Source organism: Lepidochelys olivacea, assembly GCF_965140295.1.
Source record: "Lepidochelys olivacea isolate rLepOli2 genome assembly, chromosome: 9".
Classification (NCBI taxonomy): domain Eukaryota; kingdom Metazoa; phylum Chordata; order Testudines; family Cheloniidae; genus Lepidochelys; species Lepidochelys olivacea.
This window is the reverse complement of record NC_140419.1, coordinates 58,219,278-58,237,753: the sequence shown is the minus strand read 5'-3', so window position 1 is coordinate 58,237,753 and position 18,476 is coordinate 58,219,278. Positions and strand designations below refer to the sequence as shown.

The window sequence follows — 18,476 nt, the reverse complement described above, 5'->3', positions numbered from 1 at the left end:
CATGCTGGAAAAGCCACATATGTCTTTAATGGCTACTCCCCCCTCTCCACCCCCCAAACAATGGTGTGATCCATTACTTCTCACCTGATCAAATAGAGCTCATTGTTCCAGGGGTAGATATTCAAAACCGGCCCAATCCCAATCATGTGGTTGTGAGAGCCCACAACATTCTCAATGTACTCATGTTTCAGCGGCACCGTGGTGAGGAGCTCAAATTCTTCAGGAGCTCGCCGGAGAACCTGCTCTGCTGCGTAAAAGCCATCCACCAGCAGCGTCCTGCCACCTGTCCCTTCGTGTTTGAGGCAGTGGAACACCTGGATACTGCAAGGGGGGAGAGAACACACATCACAAACGAAAATCCAGTCAGTCTGTCACTTGGTAGAGAGTGAAGTCATGTGAGTAGTTATAGGAAGATAACTACCAAGAAAGAGGAATGAACCTGGAAAAGAAGCAGCTCATGACCGCTTCAGAGTCTCTTTTATAGTATACTTCATTTAATTGGGACACCTGACATGGCTCAATAGCAAGTGGCAGATGCTGCTGTTTTACGTCGTCAGCTATCATGCACTTCACTGAATGAGGACAAAGCCGGCCAGTGCAAAAAGCTAAGAAGTGTTTAACCCTAAAATATAAGTAGTTGTGAAATTCTAAAGCCCAGTCTTATAACTGAAGTTATTAATTAAAGACTGCAGGTTTATTTAGTAAAGTGTTCCCCTACCCCCCGCCATCCCAACTGAAGTCTGAAATGGCTCCTTCTCTTACTAGGGATTGGAAGACATGCTAGGACAGGGGTGGGCAAACTTTTTGGCCTGAGGGCCACATTGGGTAATAGAAATTGTATGGCGGGCCATGAATGCTCACAAAATTGGGGTTAGGGTGCGGAAGGGGCTGCGGGCTCTGGGGTGGGGCTGGGGATGAGGAGTTTGTGGTATAGGAGGGTGCTCTGGGTTGGGATCGAGGGGTTCAGAGGGCGGGAGGGGATCAGGGCTGGGGCAGGGGGTTGGGGCATGCGGAGAGGCTCAGGGGGTGCAGGCACAGAGCAGCGCTTACCTCAAGCGGCTCCCGGAAGCAGTGACATGTCCCTTCTCCGGCTCCTATGCGGAGACACGGCCAGGCAGCTCTGAGCTCTGCCCAATCCGCAGGCTCCACCCCTGCGGCTCCCATTGGAGTGCGTAGGAGCTGGAGCAGGGCCATACTGCGGCTTCCAGGAGCCGCGTGGTGTGACCCCGACCCAGGGCCCTGGCCGGAGCGCTGCCGAGCCGCTGTCCCCGACCCAGGGCCCTGGCCGGAGCGCCAGAGAGGAGCCAGGTCATAGTTTGCCCACCCCTGCACTAGGACATGGCTTAATTAAAATACTGTGTTACAGTTTCTACAGCAGTTTTTACAATGATCAAATTGCATTGAAGTACTATAAACTATTCCCAACCCAAAAGAAGATTCACCCTGGATTTTAAAAGTTGAACAGGCATAAAACTAATTCCTCTAAAATGCCTTACAATAAAGTGAGTTAAAACAAGGCAAGCTTTGGAAAAATAGGGAAACCAAAGTTAAAGTTCTACTTAAAACATGAACCTCTCTCTCTTAGATGCTCATCATTGTAGCATCTGAGCACCTCACAATCTAACATATTTATCCTCAACACCCTGTGAGGTAGGGAAGTGCTACTGTCCACATTGTACAGATGGGAAACTGAGGCACAGAGCTTGAGTGACTTGCCCAAATCACATAAGAAGTCTATGGCAGAAGGGAATTCAATTCATAACTTGAGTCACAAGCTATTTCCTAGCCATTGGGCCAGCCCTCCACAAAATATTGTAAGGTGTGGAATTGCTCAGACAAGGGAAACCGAACAATCCAAACTTTACCCCTCTACCACCTCCAACATATCTTTCTCATTTATTTCTCTTCATACCTACTTGGTAAGGTGTAGTCTGTCAGATGGCACCCTCCAGCCAAACAGAACTCCCCAGCACCAGTTTTATGAGTTGACAGTTTCACCCATTAAATTACCACCACCACTTTCTGCAGCATTCTGTGCTTTCTCTGGAAGTCTCCGGTCCAATTCTAACTGACTGGTCCTAAGTTTTAGGAGGCCCCATGAGAAAGGTGTATAGTGATCCATCCAGCTCATTCATCCAGCACCTGCAGCTTCTCTCTGTTGGGCTCTAACTATCTCCTTACACCTACAAGCTGCAAGAGACTTCAAAACTCGCACTACAGATTCAAAGGCAGATCTCCTTACAATGGGGAGAGCTGCTGACAGACCAATATGGCTGCAGAAAGGTTGCTTGAAGACTCTGTGGCTTTCAAAAGGTCAGCATCCTGTAACACCTAGAGGTAATCCTACCTGTTCATTTTAGGATATCAAAACCAGAGATAATGCTGCAGGCCACTGCAGACAGTGACACACTAGGGAGACAGGTTTTTTTCAAAGCAGAAAGGAACAACAATAGCTAAAGATTAGCAGTTTCTCCAGCTACTGGTTTAATCAGAAACCTTTACTACTCTGCAAGAAATAAAGGCATTCACTCTTGAGGACTTTTTTCTATTTGTTTCAGTGGAGTTTTCATCAGATAGTTCCTTAATAAAATCAGCTCTGAAGAGCATACTTCGCAAAAAAGGGCTCAGAATAATGCCTGGCTGTTCATAGAACATACTAGAGCAGCCTAGCTCCTGGATGATGGTGTGCCAGCAGGACCTATGCCTTGTGCAAGTACTCCTCTCCCACATACAGGGCATACTAATAAATCATTCATTTAACATCCCTCGCTGCTATGCAAGTTACTCCCTGCCACCTACGTTTCGTGCTAGTTTCATTGCCATGACAGTACATGGGATATGAACTGGGCAGCTGGAGCTTAACTCCGGCAGGCAATTTTGTAAGTTCCCTCTACCCTTCCTGAGGGCTGCTCTGCAGTTTATATGCAGCCAGAGGATCTCTCACCATTATTCCTTCCTCTGCTTTAAAAGCTCCATACTGCAGTTGCCACCTTTCAGATGATTAGAAATAGGGATGTAAATATCCATTTAAAAAGTTAACAGTTTAAATTATTAAAATTATGTTGTTTAATCGATTAACCAATTAAAGGGAGAGGGGCTGTGGCCACTTGCTCTGGCCGGCCCGCGCAGCTGGGGTTACAACAATTAGGGTCGGTTAATCAGTAAGACTAAGGCTTACCGTTTAATCATTTTAGTATTTTACATCCGTATTTAGAAAGTGCTAAGTAACACTGGTCCCTAATTGGACCTTTGCCTGGTGACTGAGGGAGCTGTCTCCGCAGCATTCCCAACCTCCCGCTATGAAAAGACAGACTGAAAATGAGGCCTTGAGTCTCCTGCGCAACAGTGTGATCCACATTAGGCCAGCTGCCTTCTTCTCTCAGGGCATCAAAACCTGCATCACAAACAGGGTATAAAGTCTACATCACAAGGGCCAGACGGGACTAAAACTACTTGTGAACACAGAGTCTGGGAATGAGCACTTAATGAGCATGTTGCAGTTCTGAACATATTGAAAATGGAGACAGGCATGAACTTTGGAATTGAGGAGTCTGAGCAGCAGGCTGTTTAACTGATGATAGTAATACACCACTGGAAGAAAGTAAATCCAAACTTATTTGAAGTTCTTGCTCAGATCATGTGTAATGATGGTAAATAAGTCAGCACAACCCACACATCACAGCCTACAAATAATCAGTCATTAATATGCAACTTGTGAATTTTGGGATTCTGGAATCTATACATAGATTTTCATAGTAATTTTACTAACGCTGTAAAGCACATAAACTGCTAAGTAGCTGGGTGGCTGGGCCTACTGTGTATATGGTCGTAAGGCCAACGTCATCCCAAAAGAGCACCAAAGAAGAACCTGAGTCATTTTGACAGCAAGATGTAGTCACCCAAGAGCCAACCCCTAATAAGAATGTGTGCCTGAAGGACCAGGAATTTTTAGGTGGGGAAAAAATGGGATTTAAAAACTAAAGCATGCTGACAGATTCCTGGTGCAGCAGTACCGTACTGTTGGAATGGGTGAGTCTGTTTAGTGCCTGGCTAAGGTCTAGAACCAGCCAACCCACTTATCAAAAATTCTGCCATTAGAAACTTCAGTCTTGTAAATTACTCTTGCCCTTTGAGCTGCATCTTTGGGAACCAGCACAAGCACCTACCCACAGGGCTCCTGGAAGTAGGTGGTGTCAGTGTGACGATCCAGAGCCAGTTTTGTGTATGCTGTGTCTCCCCGGGAGAAGTCAGAGGTGAAATACCACATTCTACCATAGATGGTCTCCCTGGAAGAGAAAAGACAGGATCTGATCAGGTGTACATGACAGAGGGGCTAGTAAACACAACTGGTGAGGCACAGATTGCTTTAGGGAACATCCTAGCTGTTTTTATAAGTGTATCTGCCACCATCCCCCAAAGTGTACAAGTTAGAAAGTCAGAATATCGTGTGCTGCATATTTTCTAATATAAATTAAGTGACTCATTACTAATGTCTCAAGTGAAGGGGTTTCTACTACTTTAAGTGTTTGTTTCCTCTCCCTCATAACAGAGCTCCAACCTCTCCTGTGTAACCCCCATAGCCTTTGAAGTCTCGTGACCAATATCCTCCAAGCAGATGAATGGATCGCCTCTTACAGCTGAACACTATTCCTATAAAATCAACAAAAGCCTCACTCTTGAGTCATGTGAGGCATTCCCACAGTCTGAAGATGCTGACCCTCACACAGCACATTCCCCCTTCCACCCACCTCCTCTGGGATTGCACAGAAACCTTGCTTGAGTTCCAAGGCCCCCCGAGTTTCCGGTCCAACACCCACTCTCCAAGCCTTGAACCATGGGGAAGGAAGATGACCAGCAGAGGAGGAAACAGGCTGATGACAAGCAAATTGTAGAAAGCTGAAAAACACTCCGCCCTAGATTCTCAAAGGTATTTAAGTACCTAGCTCCCAGTGAAATCAAAGGGAGTTAGGCACCTACATACCTTTGAGGATCTGAGTCTCAGTAATGAGGCCTATAAGTACCTAGATAGATAAGACAGATAGGACTCCCTTGGGAACCCATCAATGCCACTCCTTAACCAGCATGAAAAGAGTGGAAATTCCATGATGTAAATCTCTGTATTGCTAATGGCCTGGGGCATGTAAGCTGTTTCTACAGCACTCAGTTTGGAGACAGCCTGAAATTCAAACCCAGGCTAGACCAGTGGAGTTTTTGTTTTGTTGTACACTTGAAATATCTTTCCCACACTTCTCCTTTCGAGCCAACTACAGATTTTTTTTTTTAATCTTTCCAGCTCCCAGGCCCAGGGCTGCCCTCCCAACCCTTCGTATTAAAACAGGAAATCTCTCTCCTAGTGAAGCTCAAATCTTCCCAGTCCAACACTTACTCATTGATCTTCGCATTATTCATTAGCACAACAGTAGCCAGATGCTGCCTATGCAGCTCCACAATGCCATAATCCTAACTTTAATAAGGAGGTGGGGCCCGTGGACATGGCAGGTTCTACAATGCAACATTCCATCTTGAATCAAATGGCCTGGCCACAGAGACTGCAGGTCCCAGTATGTAATACTTCACCTTGACTGGAGTTATATTCTGGGATCGAGGGTAAGTGAAGGCTGCACCTTCATACTAAAGAGGGAGACTACAATCTGCTCCTTGTTATGTGTGTGGCCCTTGGAGCTCCTAGTAAGTTGCATGTGGCCTTCCTTGGGGCACCTCTAGTTACCTGATCAAGCTGATTCTCTCTGCTAAGATTTCCGTGTCCTCTTTGGTCGGGGGGACGTTTTCTACAAAAGCAATGCCATACAGCAGGAAGTTTTGCAGGAATTCTTTCAGCCCCTCGTTTGTCTCCAGGAAGCTCTGGCAGTCCACGGAGGGCACTTGGGCTTGCTGATAGATCTCAGCATTCCAGAGAATTCGAGGATGCATGACCTGCCGCTTCTGACCCTCATAGCTGTTCTTCACCAGCCACTCTAACCCATACCTGGTCACATGACCATCTGGCCCTGTGATAAAATAGAAAGCATTGTTGCCACTGGAGCTTTGGGGTGATCAGTCAGTTAAAACATGGGACTGGGATGTAGTCATCAGTCTACAATTTTGTCTAGCAACAGCTTCTTACTGCGGAATTAGATTTTTCTTGGACAAGTTACATGAAGAAGTTATCTTTGAGGTTACAGTGAGAAAGTGAGCATTTGATACACCACATTGTTATTTCATATTTCAGTGCACCTGGTGACTCCTTTATTTGCATTACAAGTTCTAGTTCCCAGCTAAATTACTTTTACTTTAGTCTTAGGGCTCCATATTCTCCCTAGGTCTGACATCGTGCCTTAGTCAAAGTTCAGAACAGAATGCATTAGATTTGCAGTCCTATAACCTGAAATCAGATCCATTAAAACCCCCTAGACAGTACAGAGTGGTAATGCATGGGGAATCAGGCACTGATAAGACAGGAATGGTCTGAATAAACTGCTGAGCTCTAATGGGACAAATCTACAATCACTCCTCAGAGCTGGAGAAAAAGTGACGAGCTGTGGAGCAGAGAACAATGGGTAGAGGATAAAGTAGAAGACAGGAGTTCTGATCAGACCTTCACATTACGAGGGAAAATGTAAAAGAAAGGAAGTCATTCATCTTCTAATGTAGTCTTTGAGTGTCTGCATTTTCTCTAGTTCAAACAAAAACATATTTGGCGAAAAAAGGGAACAGAGCTTTAGACTCTGAGGGAATGTTTATAACTGTAGCACAGGCCAGAACCACTCTCTGTTCTCAAGTTATCTGTTCACAGCTAGGTCTCTTCCCAAAACAGCACTTGATCCAGAGATAAGCCTTATCATCAGCCCAAGAATATAAGCTAAAGGGCACCCATGGGGCACTGGGAAATCTTTACCATATGCCTATATTCAGTTCTTACATTCGTTTAGAATTTTTTTTTGGTGGGGGAAAAAAGGGCACCACTTGTTTTGTGACTACGATGGTTTGACCCTATTTAAAAAGATATGCTTTAAAAAGTCACCTCTCTGAATTATATATTTTACTTGTTAAAAAACACCCAAGAGAAGAGAAAAAAAAATATCTTGAACTTTGTTTATTTTGTGCAATGACTACACACAAAGTGCTGTCAAGCTGAAATGTTTCCGCATTTGTGTGGGTCTTTTAACACAACCAACAGGGGAAAGCAACAGTATATAGTGGAAAAAACATGCCTCTCAATCACGGGAATAGGCAGGGAACTGAGGTAATGTGTGGGACCTGAAGCTATTTTGAAACGTTTCTGAAATACACTAGGTTTCTAATTGATATTGTTTCTTAAAGACTAAATCAGCAGTTCTCACAAACCACTGTATAACAAACTGTCAGCATGCATGCAAAAAGATGCAAAATAATGAGCCTGTGTCTAAACAGAGAAGCTTACCACTAGAGTTATAGTGCTAAAATCCCTGTGTGGACACACTATGGCTAGGTCTACACTGCACTTTTGTCGGTAAAACTTCTGTCAGTCAGGGGTGTGGGAAAAAAAAAAGAAAAGCCATCCAACTGACTGACAAAAGTTTTACCGATGAAAAGCATTGGTGTGGACAGCACTTTGTCAATGGGAGATGTTCTCCTGCCGACAAAGCTACAGCTGCTCGTTGGGGGTGGTTGTGTTTTTCTGCGAGTACAGCTCTCTCCTGCCGGCAAAGAGCGGTTACACGGAAGACCTTACAGCAGCACAGCTCTGCTGCTACCCACAGTGCAACACTCCGGAAGTCGACGCTAGCCTCGGTACTGTGGAAGCACTCCGCTGAGTTAATGTACTTAGGGGATTTTGTGTGGGGACACACACAATCGACTATATAAAAATGATTTCTAAAAAACCGACTTCTATAAATTCGACCTAATTTCGTAGTGTAGACATAGCTATATACTGCAGTAGTCATAGGGTATGCCAGTAAATTTCCCCATGCAGACAAGCCCCAAGTTTCAGATCTCCAGTGAGAAACAGCTTTTTAGACACACTGACAGTTTTCTTTTCAGTTAAAAGCAACACAACCCTGGAAATGATTTAAGGCATGTGTGGATTGTAGAAAGCACCTAGGGACATCTCGCAGAATGACACTCTTCAATGTTTACCTCGGCTGCAGCTAGGCCCCTTCATAACATTTAGTGCAGACTCTCTTGACTTACATGTTAGAAAGAGCGTGGTCTCATCCACTCGGACAGTCTTTGGTTTGATGCATAGATCCACGCTAGCTGTGTCTAGGCTGCGCTGGTTAGTCTTGGTGTTGTAGCAGGATGCGGAACGGCAGTGATCACGTAGCCACACATAATCAAAGCGCATCAGGGTCTCTGCATACCTGAGCTCTGGGGAAATAGATAGTTAAAAGAGTCCTTGGTCAAATAAGTTAAAACCAAGGGTTGTCTACACTGCAGCTGGGAGGTGTAATCCCCACTTAGCTAGACATACACGTAAGCGCTGTGCGAGCTAGCACACCAAAAATAGCAGTGTGGCTGCAGCGGCCCAAGTACATATCAAGGATTTCAGACTTGGGCGGCTAGCCTGAGCTGTTGTGGCCACACTGCTATTTTTAGTATGCTAGCTTGATCAGAGCTAGCATATTTATGTCCACCTAAACTGGGAATTACACCTCCCAGCTGCCGTAGAGATGTACCCCAAAAGGCTAAGAACCCCACCAGTATAAGCCCACTTGCAGCAACTATGAAGTCTATTAGTATTTACCCTCAAACCACTGCACACACACACACTATCTACCTCCAAGGAGTGTTGTGAATATTAGGCAAGTGTTGTTTTAACCAGGGCCTAGTATTCTATAGATTGTTCGATTCTCACGGAGACCACAAAAGTCCCCTCCTGTGACACTGTTGGGAAGGAAGACTGCAGCCTTAGCCATGCACCTAGGCAGTTACTTATTCCTTTCTTCCCTATTCCTTGACAGACCAGACCATTCCCTTTGCAGGCAACTGTCCGAGATCAGGTGCTTCCTTCAGTATGGCTGAAACCATATTGCTAATGGGCAACTGTATAGAAACACAGAAAGAGGAAAAAGTCCAGCCAAATAGGATAGGTATAAATCAACAGGCCAATCTGAATACAATGGAAACCACCACTGCACTGGCACTAAGCTTGACACTGAAATATCCCTTGACCTACAGCATGGCAGGGCGCTTTTGCCTTTCTCCCATCCCCAAACAGCTTAAAACTGTCTTATCCAGCTTTGATATCTCTAAGAATGTCTTTGTGTAAGAGGAGAGTCCCTCCCCCTCTAGTCCAGCTTGGCTTTTGAAATCCAAGTATCCAGATCCATATGCAATTCGGCATTGCATCATCCTTTGGACCAAAGTATCTTAAATACTGGGCAATTTCCTTTAATTACATACTTAAAAGAGATGCTTTCAAATACAAAGGTCCCCTAAACTAGCCTCATTTGTAGTGCCCTACCAAATTCACGGCCATGAAAAACGCTTCATGGACCCTGAAATCCGGTCTCCCCCAACTTGAAGTCTGGTCTTGTGTTTGCTTTTACCCTGTACTATACAGATTTCATGGGGGAGACCAACATTTCTCAAATTAGGAGTCCTGACCCAAAAGGGACTTGCCAAGGGGGTTGCCAGGTTATTTTGGGAGGTTGGTATTGCCATTCTCACTTCTGTACTGCCTTCAGAGCTGGGCGGCTGGAGAGCGGCAGCTGTTGGCAAGTGCCCAGCTCTGAAGATAGCACCCCGCCAGCAGCAGTATAGCAGTAAGTGTAGCAATACCATACCACGCCACCCTTACTTCTGAGTGGCTGCCTTCAGAGGTGGGTGGCCAGAGAGTGGCGGCTGCTGACTGAAGGCCCAGCACTGCAGAAGTAAGGATGGCAATGCCATAGTATGCCACCAAACTAGTCACATTGAAAGAAGGTGCTACTGGGCTGTTAGGAATACAATCCTGTCCTGATAGTGCCTATCACCTCCAGAGAAAGGGAAGTGCCTAGAAAATGTAAAAGGAAACTTCGTTTGATAGCATTCTGTCTGGCAAGAACTCACTTATCAACAGCTGGGATGTGAAATCCTCACTTCTGTATTGTTTTGTCATTATAGTTCCCACTTTGCTATTGTTTGTCTGTATAATCTCTGTCTGGTTCTGTGATTGTTCCTGTTTGCTGTATAATTAATTTTGCTGGGTGTAAACTAATTAAGGTGGTGGGATATAATTGGTTACATAATCATGTTACAATATGTTAGGATTGGTTAGTTAAATTTCAGGAAAATGATTGGTTAAGGTATAGCAAAGCAGAACTCAAGTTTTACTATATAGCCTGCAATCAATCAGGAAGTGAGTGGGTGGGTGTGGGGAGGGGAAATGGGAACAGGGAATGGGGCTGGGGAAATTGGAATCATGTTTGGTTAAGGGCAGGAATGGGAACAAGGACACAGGTGTAAGGCTCTGTGGTGTCAGAGCTGGGAAGAGGGACGCTAAGGAAGGAAACTGGAATCATGCTTGCTGGAAGTTCACCCCAATAAACATCGAATTGTTTGCACCTTTGGACTTTGGGTATTGTTGCTCTCTGTTCATGCAAGAAGGACCAGGGAAGTAAGTGGGTGAAGGAATAAGCCTCCTAACAATCCTTACTTCTGCGCTGCTGCTGACGGCGGTTCTGCCTTCAGAACTGAACTCCTGGCCAGAAACCACCACTCTCCGGCTGCCCCGCTCTGAAGGCAGCGCTGCTGCCTGCAGCAGCGCAGAAGTAAGGTTAGGAGTACCGCAACCTCCCCTACAAAACCCCTTGCAACCACCCCACAACTCCTTTTTGGGTCAGGATCCCTACAGCTACAACACATTTAAATCTGAAATTTCATAAGCTGAAATAATGAAATTTACTATTTTTAAAACCCTATGACTGTAAAATTGACCAAAATGGACCATGAATTTGGTAGGGCCCTACTCATTTGATATGTCCAAGGTATATCTTGACATGGTGACTGTATGTGTCCACATGAGCTGCGCTGAAAGGCTACACATCAATAGTGAATTGCCTTCAGGTAACATATAGAGCAGAAATTAGCTAAGAAGTATCAGGTATCATTTAAACACTGGAGCTATTAGGGGGTCATTAACTGGTCTGTCAGCTGCCTTACCAGTCTGTTTCTCTGTCTGACAAGGGGGTGAAGTGGATTCATAGAATCATAGAATATCAGGGTTAGAAAGGACCTCAGGAGGTCATCTAGTCCAACCCCCTGCTCAAAGCAGGACCAATCCCCAACTAAATCATCCCAGCCAGGGCTTTGTCAAGCCTGACCTTAAAAACTTCTAGGGAAGGAGATTCCACCACCTCCCTAGGTAACACATTCCAGTGTTTCACCATCCCTCCTAGTGAAAAAGTTTTTCCTAATATCCAACCTAAACCTCCCCCATTGCAACCTGAGACCATTACTCCTTGTTCTGTCATCTGCTACTACTGAGAACAGTCTAGAGCCATCCTCTTTAGAATCCCCTTTCAGGTAGCTGAAAGCAGCTATCAAATCCCCCCTCATTCTTCTCTTCTGCAGACTAAACAATCCCAGTTCCCTCAGCCTCTCCTCATAACTCATGTGCTCCAGTCCCCTCATCATTTTTGTTGCCCTCCGCTGGACGCTTTCCAATTTTTCCACATCCTTCTTGTGGTGTGGTGCCCAAAATTGGACACAGTACTCCAGATGAGACCTCATCAATGTCGAATAGAGGGGAACAATCACGTCCCTCGATCTGCTGGCAATGCCCCTACCTATACATCCCAAAATGCCATTGGCCTTCTTGGCAACAAGGGCACACTGCTGGCTCATATCCAGCTTCTCGTCCACTGTCACCCCTAGGTCCTTTTCCGCAGAACTGCTGCCTAGCCATTCTGTCCCTAGTCTGTAGCTGTGCATTGGGTTCTTCCGTCCTAAGTGCAGGACCCTGCACTTATCCTTATTGAACCTCATCAGATTTCTTTTGGCCCAATCCTCCAATTTGTCTAGGTCTCTCTGTATCCTATCCCTGCCCTCCAGTGTGTCTACCACTGTAACCCCTAGGTCCTTTTCTGCAGAACTGCTGCCTATCCATTCGGTCCCTAGTCTGTAGCGGTGCATCGGATTCTTCCGTCCTAAGTGCACTTGTCCTTGTTGAACCTCATCAGATTTCTTTTGGCCCAATGCTCTAATTTGTCTAGGGCCCTCTGTATCCTATCCCTACCACCCTCCAGCGTATCTACCTCTCCTCCCAGTTTCAAAGCCATGCAGCAAGTCAAGGCTGAGATGGGATTAGAACTCTGCTTTAGCCTGCTAGATTGGGCTGCCGCAAAACCGTTAGGGCATGGAGATGACCTGGTCCCCTACGTACCTGAAAATACCAAACCAAACCTCTAAACCATATAGTAAGAGGGCTGGGGTCTGACTCTAGTGGAAATCAAGAGTGACTTGACTGAAAGAGCACCACCACTGTAAAGCACAATCAGAAAAGGCTGCCTCCCACCCCACCCAAGCTAGAGAGGTGGACACACACCAACACACATGCACGCATACACACTCTCTCCCCTTACCTAAATGATCACCATGTAATTGCCAGGCACAGTTCAGAGATGCAGGGGCCATATGGTGCCAACGGGATACAGCAGGGAGGCTCTTTCTGTAACGGGGCTGCCATGATATTTGGTGTCCACTGCCTCTATTCAGCAGGCACTGGGTGCTGGAGAATAGATGTGTCAATCTATGGCACCACATACTGGGGAAATTCAAGAGGAAGGAGAGAGACCAGTGTTACTGTGGCTGGTTCTATGTTACTATTTATCATAGAATCGTAGAATATCAGGGTTGGAAGGGACCTCAGGAGGTCATCTAGTCCAACCCCCTGCTCAAAGCAGGACCAATCCCCAATTAAATCATCCCAGCCAGGGCTTTGTCAAGCCTGACCTTAAAAACTTCTAAGGAAGAAGATTCTACCACCTCCCTAGGTAACGCATTCCAGTGTTTCACCACCCTCCTAGTGAAAAAGTTTTTCCTAATATCCAACCTAAACCTCCCCCACTGCAACTTGAGACCATTACTCCTTGTCCTGTCCTCTTCTACCACTGAGAATAGTCTAATAATATCTTTATTACAGAGGTGGCAATCAGGTCAAAGATAGGGCCAACCCAAAATAGTTTAGTTTACAGTCTATGTTACTGACAAGACACAACAGCTAGATGAAAGACAAGTGTGGGTGAAAGTAACAGTATTAGGAGCAAGTTTAGGTGAAGCCTGGCAGTGTGCCCAAAGTAAAACCGAGTTGTTTCATGTTACATAGAATCCATCATGTTCTCTAGTTCAAATCAACAAGTGACCCGTGCTCCACACCATCTACCTAGCCATCATCAGTTGTACAATAAAAATAATTTAATATGCTTCAGGTTTTTAATTAATAAGTTTTTATAATAGGGAGCTTTATTGCTGAACTTTGAATACTACTACTACTATATTCTCTCAATTACTGCACAGCCACGCAGGTTTCTAAGCTTCAATCGGAACCCACCCAGCTGTCTTGGTGGCAGCAGGAATCCGCATCTGTTATAACAACACTGACAGGGCACCCATCACAATGATATCTGGGAGCCCTTTACTCTGCTTTTAATCAACAGCTTTAGATCAATAACATTAAATATAGGAATGTTTGGAAATTATAACTGCATCAAGCAGGAGATGGAGAATATAGACAGTGATTTTTATCTATTTCATTTTTGTCGTCATTTTGGGTGTTTCCTTCATCATTTTATCAATCACAAAAGAAGGTTTTCCCTAACTCTGCTTTGATTCGCCATACCTTTCTATTCTTCTGAACACCAAGCCTGATCTCTTTTCCAGCATCTCCACTTAAGGCTTTACTTGTTCATGGATATCCAGGTGCTGGTAAGAACAGCAGCAATAGAGCGGCTGCAAGTTTCCAAAGCCCAGATCCTCAAAGGTATGTAGGTACCTAACTCTTACTGGAGTTAGGCACCTAAGTATCTTTGAGGATCTGGGTCCAAGACCCTATCTGCTAAGCAGAGGAAGTAACTAGGTTACTCTCTCTGAATAATAGAAAACAGAATGACCTTTATAAAATGGAAGTTGTTTGAGATTAGACATAACAGAATTCTAAGGTTAGAATATCAGTAAAATGATTAATTGAACTCAGTACATAAATTATTCATAGACAATAGGAAACAACAATCAGGAAGTTGCTAATTCTGGTGGTTACTAAAACCTAATAATCCCTCTTAAACAGGCTGCAAGCAAGCAGACTGTTTTGCTAATCATCTGCTTTCAGCTTAGAATCAAAGTGTTTTGGCTCAACGTATTGGAGAGGGTGGGGCAGAAGGAAGGCAGGAAAAAGAGAAAAGTATGCTGCTGCCTCACAGGCCTGTGGCTTGGGACAAGCCCTTTTGAAGCGCTGAATTATCACCGTAAGTGCCTAAGCATGAAAGACACTGAAAACTTACATGCACCACCACTCCTAGCACCAAAGTCACCACCTACATCATTCCTGTATTAGGTGATACCATGGTTCGGAAATCACAACAGACTGGCCAGTGTTAAGTTTTTAAATGATGTCCAACGTACAGCAGTTTTTAAAAAAAAGGGGGAGAGGGTCAGATAATTTGCACTTGGGATACTTTTCATCCAAGGATCATGTCAAGGTTCCTCCCCCACTCTGAACTCTAGGGTACAGATGTGGGGACCTGCATGAAAAACCTCCTAAGCTTATCTTTACCAGCTTAGGTCAAAACTTCCCCAAGGTACAAAATATTCCACCCTTTGTCCTTGGACTGGCCGCTACCACCACCAAACTAATACTGGTTACTGGGGAAGAGCTGTTTGGACGCGTCCTTCCCCCCAAAATACTTCCCAAAACCTTGCACCCCACTTCCTGGACAAGGTTTGGTAAAAAGCCTCACCAATTTGCCTAGGTGACTACAGACCCAGACCCTTGGATCTTAAGAACAATGAACAATCCTCCCAACACCTGCACCCCCCCTTTCCTGGGAAATGTTGGATAAAAAGCCTCACCAATTTGCATAGGTGACCACTGACCCAAATCTTTGGATCTGAGAACAATGAAAAAGCATTCAGTTTTCTTACAAGAAGACTTTTAATACAAATAGAAGTAAATAGAAATAAAGAAATCCCCCCTGTAAAATCAGGATGGTAGATATCTTGCAAGGTAATTAGAGTCAAAAACATAGAGAACCCCTCTAGGCAAAACCTTAAGTTACAAAAAAGATACACAGACAGAAATAGTTATTCTATTCAGCACAATTCTTTTCTCAGCCATTTAAAGAAATCATAATCTAACACATACCTAGCTAGATTACTTACTAAAAGTTCTAAGACTCCATTCCTGGTCTATCCCCGGTAAAGACCAGCATACAGACAGACACACAGACCCTTTGTTTCTCTCCCTCCTCCCAGCTTTTGAAAGTATCTTGTCTCCTCATTGGTCATTTTGGTCAGGTGCCAGCGAGGTTACCTTTAGCTTCTTAACACTTTACAGGTGAGAGGAGCTTTCCCCTGGCCAGGAGGGATTTCAAAGGGGTTTACCCTTCCCTTTATATTTATGACAGATCACAAAGTACTTTATAAAAAATGACTAACTACGCTTCCCCTGCCTCTAGGAAGTTGGTAAGTATTCCCATTTTACAGTTGGGGAAACTGAGGCACAAACAGGTCACTGTGAAGCAGAGACTACAACCCAGGAGCCCTTTGAATCCAACTCCCTTGCTCTGACCATCTGACACTGCTCCCTCCTACACAAAATTAATTAGTGAATCAGATAGGATTGAAACAAATAAGTACCCAACATTCCTAAGAGCCAGATGCCACAAGAAGGCCTTGTCTAAATGAACATTAGTATGTGGCAAGGAGTGTAAATCTAGCCTGAAGTAGGCTGTCTGCTGTCATGCACTAGGCGTCCACGCGGACCCTGCTGCCATGCACTAACAGTTTCATAGTGCGCTTTAATTTATGCTGCTTTGATATGGGAGAAGATCAGTATGCACTAGGGGACTTATAGAGAGTGGCAGCAGGGTTCACATGGACAGTTTGGCCTGGTCTACACTGGGGGGGAAGGAGGGGAGGGCAAGCGATCTAAGTTATGTAACTTCAGCTACGTGAATAATGTAGCTGAAGTCGACATATTTAGGTGTCTGAGGTGTCTTCACTGCGGTAAATCAATGGCTGACGCTCACCTGTCGACTCCGCCTGCGCCGCTCGCCCTGGTGGAGTACCGGAGTCGACGGAGAGCACTCGTCGGTTAATTTATCGCGTCTAGACTAGATACGATAAATCGATCCCAGTTGGATCAATCGCTGCCCATCGATCCAGCGGGTAATGTAGACAAGCCCTTAGTGCGCAGCAGGCTAGTGCAAGGTAGACCAACACCCCAGCTTGCTGAAAACTAAGCATTTGTTTAAACAAGATCTGAAATAGTGCAATGGCTACACATGGAAGTGAGTTAGCCAGGTCTCATTTTAGTCCCTAATTATTCACTTCACAGAGTCACACAATGTCCAGTAGGTGCTCAAGAGAAATTGGGGCCAGAATGGCAAGCCATAGTGCTGCAGCTCAGGAATAAGGTGCCCTGGCAGAGCTGGCTGAGGAAAGGGGACAGTGCCTGCTTTTCCACTATGTCTGGCTCTAGCCAGCAACAGTCACTCATTTTTGTGGACAAACTTCATACTTCTATCATCAGCAACCCTAAAAAGAGAATAAGCCAAAACTGGTGAAAAACCTTTACAATAATGAAACGGCAAACAAGTCTTCAAAAGATGCTATCTTGAGCTCAGCCGTTAACTATGACATTTATACAATTTACAAATCCAAACTGTATTACATACTATGTACACACTGAACCCGAGACAATATCCCTGAGACTCTCATATTGGCTTTAAAAAAAAAATCTACAGTTTTTTTGCTCCTTAGATCTGTTTTGGATGAAACAGGGTTAACAGAAGCAGCTTAACCAAGAATTTGATTGCTTCAGATTACAAATGGGTGGTTCTTTAGATGAGAGACACACTTCTGTATTAATTGTCAGTTATAAACTAGTACAGAAGAGGGACAAAAACTACCTAGCCAATGTAAGGATAAACTATCTCCTGCTTTGATATCTAAGTGTCAAGTAAATAAGACCAAATGCATTCAGTTCTGAAACACCCTGCAAAGACGACACGAACTTTCATTTTGGTGAGCTGTAAACTACAGACTGCCAGTCAAAAGGTTAATTTTAGCTAATGACTTCGATGAAGTTCAACTAGCAGGTTAAGAAAAAGCCTGGTCTAGCCCAACACCATACCATGCATTTGGTATTTCATGACAATCTCTCCTTTCATACTATATATTGAAGAGCACAGTGGTTCATTTCAGCTTTTGGAGCATCCACAAGTTTAGCTGAAAGAAAACTACAGGGTCTATATACATTTCTACATACAGAACACAGAATAGAAAGATTGCTGCTACAAACCTCTTAAGAAAACAGCCTCTGCCTTTGGGAGCTTGAACTGTAGTTATCTCCTTCCACACACACACTCCTTTTATTTCCTTCCTCTTTCAACATCAAAGGTTGCCAGAGAATAAAAACATTTAGTGGGTAAATGATCTGCTTATAGAAAAGGAGTACTTGTGGCACCTTAGAGACTAACCAATTTATTTGAGCATAAGCTTTCGTGAGCTACCGCTCACTTCATCGGATGCATACTGTGGAAACTGCAGAAGACATTATATACACAGAGACCATGAAACAATACCTCCTCCCACCCCACGAATCTTATGTAGCTCACGAAAGCTTATGCTCAAATAAATTGGTTAGTCTCTAAATTGCCACAAGTACTCCTTTTCTTTTTGCGAATACAGACTAACACGGCTGTTACTCTGATCTGCTTATCTAATCCAATCAGAATCATACTGTGTTTCTGCTCTGTTGGCAGGAGTCAGTCACTGCAATAAGTGCATTCAGTGTATTTCATTCAAGTCTTAGTTATGGATATTAAAACTAAAAGGAGAATTTGAGAAGCTGAAACCAAAAATCCATATACTGGAGAGCATTTACATTGGGTGCCAGTTTAATGAATCCTGACTGAGAGCAGCAAGTTAGACCTGTCCTCATTAAAATTAGCCATTTAGACAGCTACATATTCTTGTATTCATCTTACCTTTATACTGTTGACCTTTAAGTTGTCCACATTACAGACAGATCTAGTTATCAATGCAGAGAAGTGCAATGGCTTGAGGTACCAAGACGAAGTCCCTTAAGATTCAACAACAAGTGGGCACGTGGAAGAAGCAGCTAAACCATCTCAGTCTGAATCCAAATGATCAGAGGACTTTGAGACAGGAAAGATGTATTGGATCATCAAGCCCATCCCTCTATCAGGGCAGGATAGAGTTGTACACAGAGAACTTAAGACACTGTTTTACGCTATTTATGCAAAAGGCCAAGAACAACAGGAGTGAGAAAGATA

At 44.4% G+C, this 18,476-nt stretch overlaps 1 protein-coding gene across 4 annotated transcripts in view; it reads right to left on the bottom strand.

Moving 5' to 3' along the window:
• Positions 1 to 18,476, bottom strand: part of TMLHE (trimethyllysine hydroxylase, epsilon) — a 47,653-nt gene that overhangs the window by 8,129 nt on the left and 21,048 nt on the right. For 3 of the 4 annotated variants that reach the window (XM_084639498.1, XM_084639499.1, XM_084639497.1), the window contains 5 exons: positions 12,546 to 12,727; positions 8,173 to 8,349; positions 5,729 to 6,008; positions 4,167 to 4,286; positions 85 to 321 (listed from right to left, as the gene is read on the bottom strand). In XM_084639498.1, coding sequence (XP_084495624.1) covers positions 85 to 321; positions 4,167 to 4,286; positions 5,729 to 6,008; positions 8,173 to 8,349; positions 12,546 to 12,726 — 995 coding nt within the window. In that variant the 5' untranslated portion in view covers position 12,727. The remainder of the gene's footprint in view (positions 1 to 84; positions 322 to 4,166; positions 4,287 to 5,728; positions 6,009 to 8,172; positions 8,350 to 12,545; positions 12,728 to 18,476) is intronic. The other variant, XM_084639500.1, reaches the window with a different exon arrangement.